Raw genomic sequence first — 13,541 nt, 5'->3', positions numbered from 1 at the left:
ATCACCTGTGATGCACTGACCCTTAGCCTAGGCCGGTATTGCACACCTTGGTTTTGAGGTCTCCTCTTATTCTGCCTGTTCTGTCCACGTGTTTGTGACTCAGGAGGCAGGGGCCTAGTCTGGGATGCTCCGCGTCTAGCGGAGGATGGTACATGAGCAAACAAGTGACAGCACATAAGAGCACCTCATGGTCATGCTACTTCTGGTGAGTCTCCACTTCCTCCACATGTCCCCACACAGGGACATCCTGTTCCTATGGCTGCACTGGATGAGGGCAGTCCGGCGGTCTGACAGATGCCTGGTCAGGCAGGGAAGAAGTGAGCGGTTCTGACGCACCCTGCTTCCCTCCCCTCTCCACGCTCTTAGCTCGTTTCTTTTTTCCTTTATTTTCCTTCCTGTGTTGAAAGAGCTATGGGGTTTGGGCCACGGTAGAGTTTCCTGGGGACATTCCACAAATTCCTCATGGGCTGTTGCTCTGGAGAGAGTGAGGGCAAGTGGGTGGGTAAATGGGAGGCCAGTGGGAGCCAGGGTGTAAGTATCAGGTGCCTCAAAGGAGCGTGGGTGGAAAGGAAGGGCGGGCTGCACAGGAGAAGGAGGGGTGTTATGAGCTCATAGAAACAGCCAAAGAAAGGCCAAGTGAAGGCTGAGAGGAGCAGCCAACTTGCAGGTTGGGACAAGCCGTGGGCAGCCACGCCCCTAGCCTTGCCCTTGAACCCGCTGACTTGCCTCCGTGGCGACTCGTCTGCCGAGATTCCAACAAGGCCAAGAGAACTTGGCTAACTTGGGTGTGTGGCTTGGAAAGCTGCCCCAAGCAGCCCCCTGTGTGTACAAGACGTACAGAGATAGGGGAACGTCGGCACAAGGATCGCTTTGCGTCTGGCTGGATCGTTCTTGCTTCATTCGGCCCTCGTCCGCCCGTTCGGCAAATGTCCATTCCTTAAGTCTGACCCGGGACCGTCGAGAATGGGAGCACTGGTCCCTGGCTGACCTCCTCAACAAGCCTGGGCCTGAAGGTTGTTCTCATCCTACCTCCCCGTGCTCTGTGGCTGCTTCTTTAAGTAAAAGGGGGTGTCAAATGGACTGTCGGGGCAAGAAGCAACTTGTCCTGGTCTCTATGCTTGGGCAACTCACTGGTTTTCTCTGGGCCTCAGTGTTTCTGCCGAGCTATGTGCGTACTGGGCCGGACGATATCCCAGATGTCTTAGAATGGTTCTATTTTTCAAAAGCACTTTCAGGGCCTCTCCCCTGTGTAAACACTTGGTGCAAGAACCGGGCAGAAGGAGGTAAATAAATACGAATAGAGCACGACCCCTGGCTTGCACAAAGCTTTCAAGAGAATAAAGGAGACCAACAGTCACACAAACGATCCAGAACAGGGAGGGAAGGCACCGGAAGAACAGGGGAGGAAACGGAACACCAGCCTGCGTGTGGGTGCCGCTGGCCCCCAGGAAACCTTTGTGCGATTTAGAAAAAGGCGGTCTCTGTGGGCAGATGACTTTGTAAGAGGAGCTCCTCTGGATGGATCTTTAGACCTGAGGGTGCATGGCTTGACAGAGAGACTTCAGGCTGCATTTCAACTCCCTGTAGGCTCCTCGGCCCCACGCTCCCAAGCAAGGTACTCTCCACCTGGCTGAACAGGTAGATGACCCTGCAGGGAAGTTGCCAGCCTTAGAGGTTCACCCTCAACGCTGCCCAGTGGAATATGCCACTTTTAAATCTCGGTAGAGTCTCCTCAGGCAACTCCCCGCTCCCCCCATTCTGGGACGGCAAGTGGGGGAACCACACCCATACTCTCTTCCCTGTGCCTAGAGGGCAAGCCAAGGTCCACAGTCCCAGGCAGAGTAGGGGCACAGGACAGAAACAAGTGACAGTCTCTCCACAGAGCGAGAAAAGGGTTAAAGGACCTTAGTATCAGGCGAACCAGAAGAGGTCTGGAAAGTTCAGCACCTCCACACAAACCTAGACCTGTTTTTCTCACCTTCTCTGAGCTCAGCACAAGCAGAAGGCGGAAATTCTTCCTCAGGTTCCCTCCCTGCCACCCTCCTTCCACATTCCCCAAAGACATCTCTCTCCCTAGGCTCTAAATGGATTAGGGGGAAAGGGCCGCAGGGGTGACGTCAACATCAAAGCATGAGATGCGGTGAGGTCTTGCACCCACAGGTGGCGGGACTGGGGAAAGGTGGCAGAAGGGTAAGCTTGGGAAAAGGGGATTAGTTGGGACCGGAAAGAATGTGGCTGCTGTAATCCCACATAATGAACCAGACGGTGCTTCGTCTCTGCACCCTAAGCGCTAGACAAGCAGGCACAAGCTGCTGGTTTCAGCCTTCCGTGCTGCCGGCCCCAGCCAGCCAGTGCCCTCCAGCTGGCAGAGGGGCCCAGGGCAGGCATGAGATAAGATGTCGACTTCCTCCTGGCAGCTCAAGCCTGGCGCGGGGAGTGGAAGGGCGGGGAAGAGTCTGTGATCGTGGGAAGAGGAAGGGCAGGAGAGCGGTAAGTCACCCAGCCACCCCAGGCCATCATCAAAGCAGCACGATCCTTTGCCTGGGTCCTTGGATGTGGGACCCATGACCTGCTTCAACCAGGACGCAGCAAAGACTTCTGACCAGTACAATCAACTCTATAAACCGTGGGAAGGGATGTGTGAGGTGGGCGATTCAAAATACAGATGGTCAAAGCATCGGTTCTACTTGATTTGGAGATAAAGGATGATTCTATTTCCCTCCCTTCGGGTGATGTACCTTCCTAATCCCGTGAAGTCTGGGCAGTACCGAAATATGCTCACGTTCCCTAGACACTCACTCACTAATGACTGGAAGCAGCAGCTAGAAGATACGCCACAAAATTAACCCCTACCTACCCACCCCCATGCTAACCCCCCTGCCCAAGAAAGGGAAGAGTTGCCTGTGTTAAATGTCCACCAACAGCAACCTTCCAGAAGGGGCTGGAAGGCATTGGCGTGTCTGGGTTCACAGACTCTTACCTTTTTCAGCTTGCCACTCTTCGTCCCCACAAAAACCACGCTGTAGCCATTGTAAACATAGGAGGCCACTGAGGTCATGCGGTCCCGGCTGGTAGTATACAGGGTCAGTCCCTCCACTGGAGTCGAGCCTCCGAGGGGCTGGTTGATGTCCAGTCCACAGAAATTGTCATCAATGGGGACGGGCTGGAGGGAAGGGAGGGAATTGGGGTAAGTGACAGCAGAAGTATGGCAGAGTCCCTATACGAGCCCGCACCCAACCACCAGCCCTAGGGCACAAGGCCTCAGAGAGGTACAGACACGAGGTTCAGGAACCTAACATACGCCTCAAACAAAAGCATCTCACCAACTGACTCGCAAATCCCACGTTGGCTCCTGCGAAACCAGAGAGAAGGATCCAGAGCCTTTATCACACTATATTGTAGCCACCCATCTACCCTTCTGCTGAGAGATCCAGGGGCAACTGGGAAAGCTGATTTCAGGCACTCATTTTCTGATCACTTTAATGTCCCTGCGGACCATACCATTGTATAGGGATCCTGCTCTTTAGACAGAGGAGATTCAGTCTGGAGGCAGCATCGTAGGATTTCTACCAACTGGAGAGGGGTTCTTGTTTGTGTCTTGGGCTGCAAGGTCTCCCTTTAGGCATAAGGAATTTTAAGCCATTCAATTATTCACCCCATGCTATACTGGGGATAGAACGAAAAGGGTCATCAAACATGGGACAGGCCCTTATACTTTGGCAAAGTTACTTAAGTCACATAGACCTCAGTTTCCTCATTTGTGATACTACTTGACCATTTTTCTGAGGAGCAGACGAAATAACCTGTGCAGCAGAGATTTTGTTAAATTATACAGTTTCTACTGTTGTACATGATAGGTTTTCAATAATGTTCATGTAGATATAAATAAAAGATAATTCTACAGGCGATATTCTTCCCATTACCAGGTTTTTGAAGGGTCTGGTGGTGTGCCTGTATAGAGTGTCTTTCAGCAGTGTCTGCACCGGTCAGTTGGGTAAGCATCCAACGCTTGATTTTGGCTCAGGTCATGATCTCTCAGTTCATGAGTTCGAGCCCCACATTAGGCTCTGTAGTGCAGAGCCTGCTTGGGATTCTTTCTTTCCTTTCTCTCTGCCCCTCCCCTGTTTGTGTGCACACACATACTCTCTCTCTCTCTCTCTCAAAATAAATAAACATTAGGGGTGTCTGGGTGGCTCAGTCGGTTGAGCGTCCAACTTCGGCTCAGGTCATGATCTCACGGTCCATGGGTTCGAGCCCCACGTCAGGCTCTGTGCTGACAGTTCGGAGCCTGGAGCCTGCTTTGGATTATGTGTCTCCCTCTTTCTCTGCCCCTTCCCCAATCGTGCTCTGTCTCTCTCTGTCTCTCAAAAAACTAAAATAAAACGTTTAAAAAATTAAAAATAAATAAATAAATAAATATTTGTTTTTAAAAAAAGAGTGTATTTCGGTGGACACTAGAGCATCTATGAAAGACGATCACCCTGAACAAATGAAAGAATAGCTTAACCCAAAGGGGGAAGACCTGAATTCTAGCCTCTGCCCTGCTGCTAAGTGGCTGTGTAAACTTGGAACAGTCATATCCTCTTCGGGGGTTGGGAACACGGGATATTAAGCGGATTATTTCTAAGATTGCATTCAGTTAACAAAAAAGACCATGCTCCTGGAAGAGGGGGGCTGCCAAAGGGTTTGTCCTGCCTGCACAGCGCCTAGCCTGGGGCTGGGCCAGGAGGGGCCTCCGAGGCACCCCGGTTGACGCACAACCAAGAATCCCACGGGCAGAGGCTGCAGACTTTGGGCCAGAAAGAGCCCAGAGTCTTGCAGCAGCTGTTCCTTCTGGGTCTGAACAGGTATTCCGGAGCGGGGAAGGAAATGACTACTGTGGGAAACATAGAAAGCATGAGGGAGAAACCTGCAAACTGTCTCCGGCTTCCTCCTCTCACCCTTCCCAGGGAACAGCAGGCTGGTGCATCACTCACTGACAGTCTATTTCCTTGGAATAATTGGTTTATGAGCTGGGGCATGTGATGGCTAAAATAGGGACTTCCCTTCCATTCCCTTCTCGGATCCAACGGGAATAGAGACTTGCGCCTTGTGTTTCCTTGGTGTTCTGTAGAGGGCTGATACTGGTAGGAGGAGCTGCCCTTATGTGTGTGTGTGTGTGTGTGTGTGTGTGTGTGTGTGTGTGTGTGTATGCATTCTTTAGGAAAGGGACTGATATTCTGGTTAAGGATGACCTTGAACAACTCTAAATAATGGGGAGACCCACACAGCAGAAGGGATAAGTTCCTTGAGAAGGGAGCAAAGCAGTGGCCTGCTGGACAGCTCACAAGGGATGACTGTGTGCATGTCTAACTACAGTGGCATCACGCTGGTGGCTTAAAATCAGCTGTGGTGGGAGTATTTGCACCAGGAAAATTGGCTAATGCTTCTAATTAAGTGTCCCCCACCCACCCAGACTGCCTGCAGAGAACCAGCCATTTAATATTTATGAGCACATCACTAGACCGAATGATGGAAATGTCTAGTTCCTTAGAAAGTCAGGTTGCAGGAATCAGTTGCCACTTTTTAGGTTTTCCACTTTCCTTTCTCATCCCTACACCATAGGCAGCAGGTACCCTGGTAAGACACAAGAAATCTACATTGTGGTCCTGTTTCTACCACTAATTAGCCATGTGACTTTGGTATGTCATGGGCCCTCTCTGAGCCTCAGTTTTCTCATCTATAAAGTGAAAGTATTAGACCAGGTGATGGTCAAGCTTTCTTTAGTCCTGAAAGTTCTTGATTCAAGGCTTTAGCTTCCTTTCCACAAAAGGGCTGGTAAGGCTGCAGAGTCTGGGCACAGGCATAGCCCAAGCCAGTTTCTGAGTAATGACGACAGAAGCAAAAAACCTTGCCAGTGATTGTGGATTTCTCTTTATCATTCCTGATTCTAGAATCTCCAGAACTGTAAGGGAAATGGTTTTTTGAGTTTTTGTTTTTGTTTTTTGGGTTTTTTTTTTCCTGAGCCCCTGGAGTTGGCTGGTATTTCTTTCTCTCTTCTCTAAATTGTCAGGTGTTTCCAGACATCGGAAGCCCCTTTATCTTTGCCCAAATGGTGACAGCTTGAACTATGGCTTTCCTTAGCAGCAGCATGGCTAAACAGAAAGAGCTTGGACTCAGAAGTCATATGGGCTGAACTGAACTCAAACCCCTGCTTGGTCATTTATAGTTGTGTCGATTTAAGCAATTGACTTCATCTTTGTGAGCCTTTGTTTTTCCATCTGCCAAAGGGGGATGATCCTCTTTGCTTCATAGGGTTATAGTGAGGATCAAATGAGATCAAATGAGATGACACTTAAATTGCCCAGCTCAGTCTTCAGTACATCGCTTCCACTCAATGAGTGACAGCCCTCTTCCTTATCCCTTTTGTAGGGGCAAAGCTCAAGTTCTTCATCTGAGAGCTCCATGCTAGTCCAGAGACTATGTTAAAATTAAGCCCTGGGACCACAGCTTCTCTCACCAATCCTTAACCCTCTCCAAGGCCACCAAAGATTTCTGGATGCCCAGGTCTGGGACTCCTTAGATGATAAGGATTTTAAGTGGCTCTTCTTTCAGCTTCCCTGCCCACCATGCTGTAAAGTTTGCACCAGATGAGTGTGATTTTCAGGGGTGGGGCAGGGGGGCTGATGAGGGGCTGTTCTTTGAGGCCCTGGTCCCGCCTACTGTCACCTCTATCCCAGTGCCTTTGCTGCTCTTTGGTCACTAGCCCGGGCTTGTCTCTCTGCAAGCCACTGGAGCCAGAGAAGGGTGGTGGCTTCCTCTTCCCTCTGGCTCAGAAGCAGGCAGGAATCAGCGGTTTCCTCCTGACAAGGCCCCCTCTGGGCAATGGGAACCAGGCAGGACTCTGCAAAGGGGGTTAACCCTTGCATTCCCTTTCCGCTTTTTCTCACTGGCTGGGGACCCTAGGTTACAGAATTTCAGGGCCGTAAAGAACTCTGGAGATTATCCAATTCAACGTCCCCATTTAATAAAAGTGAAATAACAGCAAATAACTGTTTCTTTGTTATTATGGCTAATATTAATAATTATAACTTCCATTTACTGAATGCTTATTAAGTGTCAAGGATTGCACTAAGGATTTTATGAACATTTTCTATTTGATCTCCATAATAATCATACATGAGGGTATTATTAGCTCTATATTAAAGATGAAAAAAATACAGCTCAGACCAGGTACATAGCTTGCCCAAAGTGATACAGTTTTGAGTGGCAGAACCGATTTTTAAGTACAAATCCGTTGGACTTCAAAGTCTATTGTCCTAACCACTATCCTATCATACCAAGCAAATGATGCTGTGAACAGAAGCATAGACTAGGCATGACCTGTCTTCTTGCTTTAAGAAGTGACTTTTGGTCCTAACAGTAGGCTCCCTCGATTTAGGATACTCAGAAGGCCATATGGGCCCCTTGGTCTCAGATTTTTTTCCCCAGGCTGCAGATCCAAAGTCTGCAGCACTTTGCACAGAAATCTATCTTAGCACTTGTCACACATCACAATAGTTAACTAATAACGGTAAACCTAACCTGGCCCTAATCTTTGTGATGTATTATCTCATCGGATCAGCCCATGAGGCAGGCGGTATGAGCCCCATTTCGCGGATGATAATGTAGAGATGTTACATTACTTCTGAAGCGAGGAAGTGGCACAGATAGAATCTGAACTGTGATCTTTGTCTCTGAAGTCCAAACTCGTAGCCACTATCTCCCTCTCTTTATCGCTCCCTTTCTCTCTCTCTCTCCCACTAGATCATGAGATATTGTAAGAGTAGTTATCACATTGTTTTATGTTTGCATCCCCAGTGCCCAGGACAGTGATAGGCACTCGGAACATATTTAATACCCTCTTATTAAATGGTTGGATGGATGGATGGATGGATGGGTGATGGATGGGTAGAGAGGATGAATGGAAGGATGGAGAGAGGGATGAATGGATGGATGGATAGATGGGTGGATGGGTGGGTGCTGAATGGATGGAGGGAGGAATGGGTAGGCAGATGGATGATGGATGGATGGATGGATCACGGTGGTGACCGCTTAGATGGCATCTTGACCCTCTGTCAGGACAGTGTTTGCCACTGATGTTTTTACATATGTTGTCCTCAGGTCTGGATCCTGAGCCTCCCTTACTCTCTTCTTTTCCCTTTGTCCAGACTCCTGATTCTTCTTCCCCAGTCTTCAATCTACCAGTCAAGCTTGACTCCTTTCCTGCTCCTCTAACTTACATATCCATTTGCCTCCTCGGCTCCCTCACTTGTCTTCCCAGTGGCCCACAGAGCCCTGCATGTGGACGATCTGGTCCCCGTCACCACTGGCCGGCCTCATCCCCTACCACTCTTTCTCCCGAATGCTCTCTACTGCTCCTCACACACTCCCAGCATGCCTTGAATTCTTTGTTCTTGCTGCTCCTTCTCTGGAATGTTTTCCCTAGATATCAACATGACTCACTTCCTTACCTTCCTCAGTCTTTGCTCAAATGCCACTTTTCCAATGAATCAACCTTCTTGGGTATTGCCTCTCCTTCTTCCCTACTTTATTTTTCTCGACAGTAATTACTGACCTCTGACAGACAACACACCTTATGTATTTATTTATCTCACTGCGCTCATGAAAGATCCATGAAGGCAGGGAACTTTGCTGTCTGGTTCACCACTGAAGCCTGCAGTGCCTACAATGGTGTGCCAGGTATGATGCAGGCACTATACGTATACACACATACACACATACACACATACATATGTGTATGTATGTGTATATATATATATATATACACACACATATATATACACACACACATATATATGTACATATACATATACACACATACATATATAGATATACACACACATATATACACACACATATATATGTACATATACATATACACACATACATATATATGTACACACACATATATATGTACATATACATATACACACATACATATATATGTACACACACATATATATGTATATATACATATACACACATACATATATAGATATACACACGCATATATATACACACACATATATATGGACATATACATATACGCACATACATATATATATGTACACACACATATATATGTACATATACATATACACACATACATATATATGTACACACACATATATATGTATACACACATACATACATATATATATATATATATATATATATATACACACACATATACACACACATATATACATATCAATCTAATGACTCAATGGATCAACAAACATGCCCCAAGTGTCTGGTATAGGTCAGACTCCGTGTTACTGGTCACAACCAGATAACAGGAACTTGAAAACCTCTCTCATTTCAGACTCCTGCTGGGTACAACAGGGTGTGCAACGGCGCGCCGGCAGGAAAGAGGCTGCCGGGACCACGGATGGGGACGAGAGTGAGGCGAGCGCCTCCTTACCGCCTTGGTGCACTGGACATCCTTCCCCAGCAGCCAGTTGAGCTCCAGGTTGCCCTCGCCCTGGTAGCAGGACTGCAAGCGCTCTTTGATCTGCCGGTTGATGGCCCGGATGGGGAAGGCACAGAGGGCAGAGTCGTCGGGCGGGTGGTGATACTGCTTCTGGCCTTTGGAGAAGATGGCAAAGAGCACGTCATCCTGGCCGCTGATGTTGAAGGCCTGGGCCAGGGAGTCCCCGGGCTTGGCGAGGTAAGCGGCCTGCAGGAGGCGGTACTCCACCCCGGCCCGCGTGCAGCCGAAGGGCAGGGACACGTAGGAGTGGAACTTGGGGTCGTCCTTGCAGAGGCGCACGATGCGGGACGTGTAGAACAGGTCCCCCGCCGAGTTGATGGCCACGCCCTCGGGGGTCTCCGGCTGCACCGTGAGGAAGTAGACGAAGCCCCCGCTGGCGAAGCCGTAGATGTAGAAGATGTCGAAGTGGGAGACCAGGGCCAGGGTGTCGGAGGGGATCTTGATGAGGGAGGAGACGAAGTCGCTGTGCAGCTCGTAGTCGAGCATAGCGGAGGACTCGGGGTCGCGGGGCAGCTTCCTGCTGGACAGGGTCGGGAAGTAATCCTGCTTGCCGTCCACGGCCGTGCCGATGAACAGCTTGCCGTCCTCGCCGTCGGAGCGCACGATCACGCCGTACATCGTGCCGGTCTTGTTGACGCTGGACAGGTAGTGCTCCTTCTTGTGCGAGGGCTCCACCAGGATGAAGAGGTCGTCCAGCCGCAGCAGCTTGCACACGCCCTGGTAGAGGCTCCCGCAGGCCAGCAGGCGGTTCTCCGAGTAGTCAATGATCAGCAGCTTGTTGACGTTGTTGGTGAGGGTCAGCACCTCGCTGCAGGGCTGCACGATGAGGGGCGGGTAACAGGACTTGTTGTCCTCTTCCGGCCCCGTCTTGTGAGCCACCTGGATGGTCAGGTTGCCCGTCAGCTTGTACACCCGGTTGATGGCCCCCACGTATACCGCGCCCGTGCCTCGGTGGACGGTCAGGTGGTTGAAGGTCCAGTCCCGGTTCTCCGAGTGGAAGGTGCTGAACTGAGGCATGCCGGCCGCCCCGGGGGCCAGCAGCACCCAGACCACAGAGAGCAGGACCACAGACCAGCCGTCAACCTCTGCAGCCCGTGGCCAGGGCCTCCTCTGTTCCATTCTGAGTGGGGCGGGGACGAGGACACAGATCCTCTGGGTTCTCATCTACTCCACCTTCCCGGCCGGCCCTCACATGATTCTGGAAAACACAAGGCAGGGTGGTCAGACTGAAAATAAATCCTGGGAAGAGGGAATAGGATGGCTTGACCCAGGGTCCCAATCCCGACTAGCTCTGAGTCTCTTCCTTCTGTATTTTGGTTTTTCTATTTTTAATATACTTTCCCCCCTCTTTGCGATGTTCAGGGAATCCTGTTATCTATTTTGGTCTCCAGCCTTTACGCTGTAAAATACATTTTTTTTTTTTTTTTTTTTTTTTTTTTTTTTACTTTACAAAGCATCTCTATTTCTGTCTTCTTAAGACATCGTTTTTTATCTCAGAGAGGTTAAAAGACTGCTTAAGTTCACCCAGCCGGTCGATCCCGGCATCGGCACTAAGGCCGGTCTTCCCTCCCCAGATGTCACGGCTGTCCTCTCCCTGTCGAGTGGAAATCTCGCCTGTTTTTTAAAAGCTTGTTTAGAAGGCCCTCTTCCAGGCTCTCCAGGTCAACTACTCCCAGAGTCTGATACCGCAAATAAAATTCCTTCTTATTTCAGACTTCCAGCCCCTCACACGCTGCATTTCATTACCTTCTCGTGCTCTGTGCTCTACAGGGAAATAGAAGAGATGCTCATCCTGAAAAACTGCTTGCCACTGCCCCTCAGCCTCGTCCTCTCCAGAAAGAAGAAGCCCTGATGGTTAGCTGTTAGAACTTGTTAGAAAAATGAACCACACAGACACTGTCAGGACTGGGGTTTCCACATGGACCATTCGGGAGCCTGAGGAGCCCCAGGGAGCAGGGTGGATCCCTTCCACCCTGCTTTGGGATGGTGGGGGTGGGGATGGGGGGGGGGGTCGCTCTGCCTCTCCGGTGAGCAGGTGGCCGGGTCGGGTGGAACTTACTTCAACTTCTGCTTCTCTGCAGGAGCAGCACGGGAGGAGCCAGGCCTCCTTGCGGAGGGGGACTGGCTACCTGAGTCCCGCGTTACCTGCCTGGGCAAGAGTTCTGGGTTTGGAAAATGTGGGCACAAAGGGAGGCGAGTTGAGGATCAGCCTCATTCAGCCACTGCTGGGGCCCCGTGACTGTTTAAGGATTCGCGAAGTCAACGCCAGGCCTCAGCCTGTCCTGTCTGAAGCCCAGTCGCCCTCCTGTCCTGACTCCTTTGCTCCTTTTTCTCTGATCCCCAAGCTCTAAAGCTTTTTCTGTATTCTACGGAAGCTGCCCAGAAGGGCACGGTGGGGCTCCTGTGGAGAGCTTCTAGACTCCCGGGCAGAGGATGAGAGAGTAGAGCCTGTCCCATCTCTAAGCACCGTCTCTGACTTCTAGGGACAGGGACAGTGGCTGAAGCAGCAGGTGGCAGCAGCAGGAGGAGGCAGCGAGCTGTCTGGCAGACAAATCTGTTCTCCAGCTGGACAGACTGTCCAGCAACCTTCTCAGGCAAGTCCAGACGGAACTCTGGGCTCAGGGGGCGGCAGGAATGGAAACACCCGTACCAAGGATGGAGACTTTGCTCCAAGGCAGCTTAGGAGCGTCACGTCCCCTTCGGCCCCCTTACTCTGGCCGGAACGGGTTAGAATCAGAACAGGCGCCACCTTGGAAATCCGCACAGCGTTCGCTCTGTATCTTTAGAAAGGCCCCTCCTCAAGGCCCGACAGCCACCATGGTGCCAGAGGGAGGCCCCACCTGACGGCCCTCTTCCAACCAGGCTCCACTGGGGTGCTCTGGGGTGACTCATGAGGCCCCAGGCTTCCTTGGAAAGAGGAAGGCAACAGCGGCATGAGGCCCAGGCTGACCTCAGCGACTCTGACACAGCCCTTCCGGCCCCACGCGCGCACCGGCAAAGCCTCCTGACAGACAGAGCTTTCGGTTTGAAAACCAGAGGTTATTTTTAGCTGCGTCCTGGGGCCGGTAGCAGGACGTGAATTCCTCAAGAGGAGCTGTGGAAAGGAAATAACAGAATGCTCACGTTCTCCAGCCGGTTCCCGGAAACTACGCGAGACCATTCCGAGCATGTCCCCGTCTCTGGGTAGAAAAGCTCCTTTGGTTTCAGGCGGAGTGCGGTCTCCCACCAGGAGCTGTGAGGAGGGTGGTTAAGTGTCACCGCCCTGCACATGGGGTTTGGTCTTTTAGAAAGTGTGCTCTGAGACACCCGGGCACCGAGCTGGTGGGCGTGATGCTCTTGCCTTCTCCACAACACGCCCGCACATACACGGTCAGCCCGTGGCAGGAGGAAGAAGGTTCTGGGAGCAGAGATAACTTCAAAGGACACGGTGTGAGGTTAAGATCAACCACCTCAGCCCCCTGCCCACTATCCACGTGAGGCAGTGTGAATAGGGGGTGGCTTTTGTTGTTAGGCAGGCTTGGTGGACACATCTGGGCCCCGGGGCAAGTCAAGTCTCCCGTCTCTTTCTGGCAGACTGGGGGCGATTATAGAATCTACCTCTATGCTATGTACTAATTAAAGATAAAATAGATTCTTAAACTCAAAAAAAAAAAAAAAAAAAAAAGAATCTACCTCTAAGGTTGTCATGAGAGTGAATGAGATGGCACGGGGACCTCTGAGCACGGCGCCCGGTGCACGGTGAGTGCTCAACCGGTGTCAGCCGTGATTATTATCACGGAAGCCTCTCGAGGAGACTGTGTTTCAGGAATCCTGCCAGAGCTCTTGAGCTCCGTTATTTGTTCATATTCTTCCTTTCCATGACAACAAACATTGCGGGTAGACCTCTGAACCCTGGCGCTCTCTGACCCAGTGAAGCCTGAATCGCGGGAAGGGAATGGATCCACGGTGATCTTCTCTATCATACTATTGCACAAGTCCCAACATGGCTCTCTGCAGCCTGCAGGGA

General features: G+C 50.7%; 1 protein-coding gene across 2 annotated transcripts in view; it reads right to left on the bottom strand.

Annotated features, from left to right (window-relative positions):
* Positions 1-13,541, bottom strand: part of PLXNA2 (plexin A2) — a 206,771-nt gene that overhangs the window by 170,915 nt on the left and 22,315 nt on the right. For both annotated transcript variants that reach the window (XM_078440906.2, XM_078440905.2), the window contains exons 2-3: positions 9,467-10,733; positions 2,981-3,163 (exon numbers count right to left, since the gene is read on the bottom strand). In XM_078440906.2, the coding sequence (XP_078297032.1) occupies positions 2,981-3,163; positions 9,467-10,699 (1,416 nt within the window). In that variant the 5' untranslated portion in view covers positions 10,700-10,733. The remainder of the gene's footprint in view (positions 1-2,980; positions 3,164-9,466; positions 10,734-13,541) is intronic.

The sequence above is a fragment of the Panthera onca genome, chromosome F1 (assembly GCF_046562875.1).
Source record: "Panthera onca isolate mPanOnc1 chromosome F1, mPanOnc1 haplotype 2, whole genome shotgun sequence".
Taxonomy (NCBI): domain Eukaryota; kingdom Metazoa; phylum Chordata; class Mammalia; order Carnivora; family Felidae; genus Panthera; species Panthera onca.
Note: the sequence above shows the minus strand (reverse complement) of the source record. Positions and strands in the feature narration are given on the sequence as shown.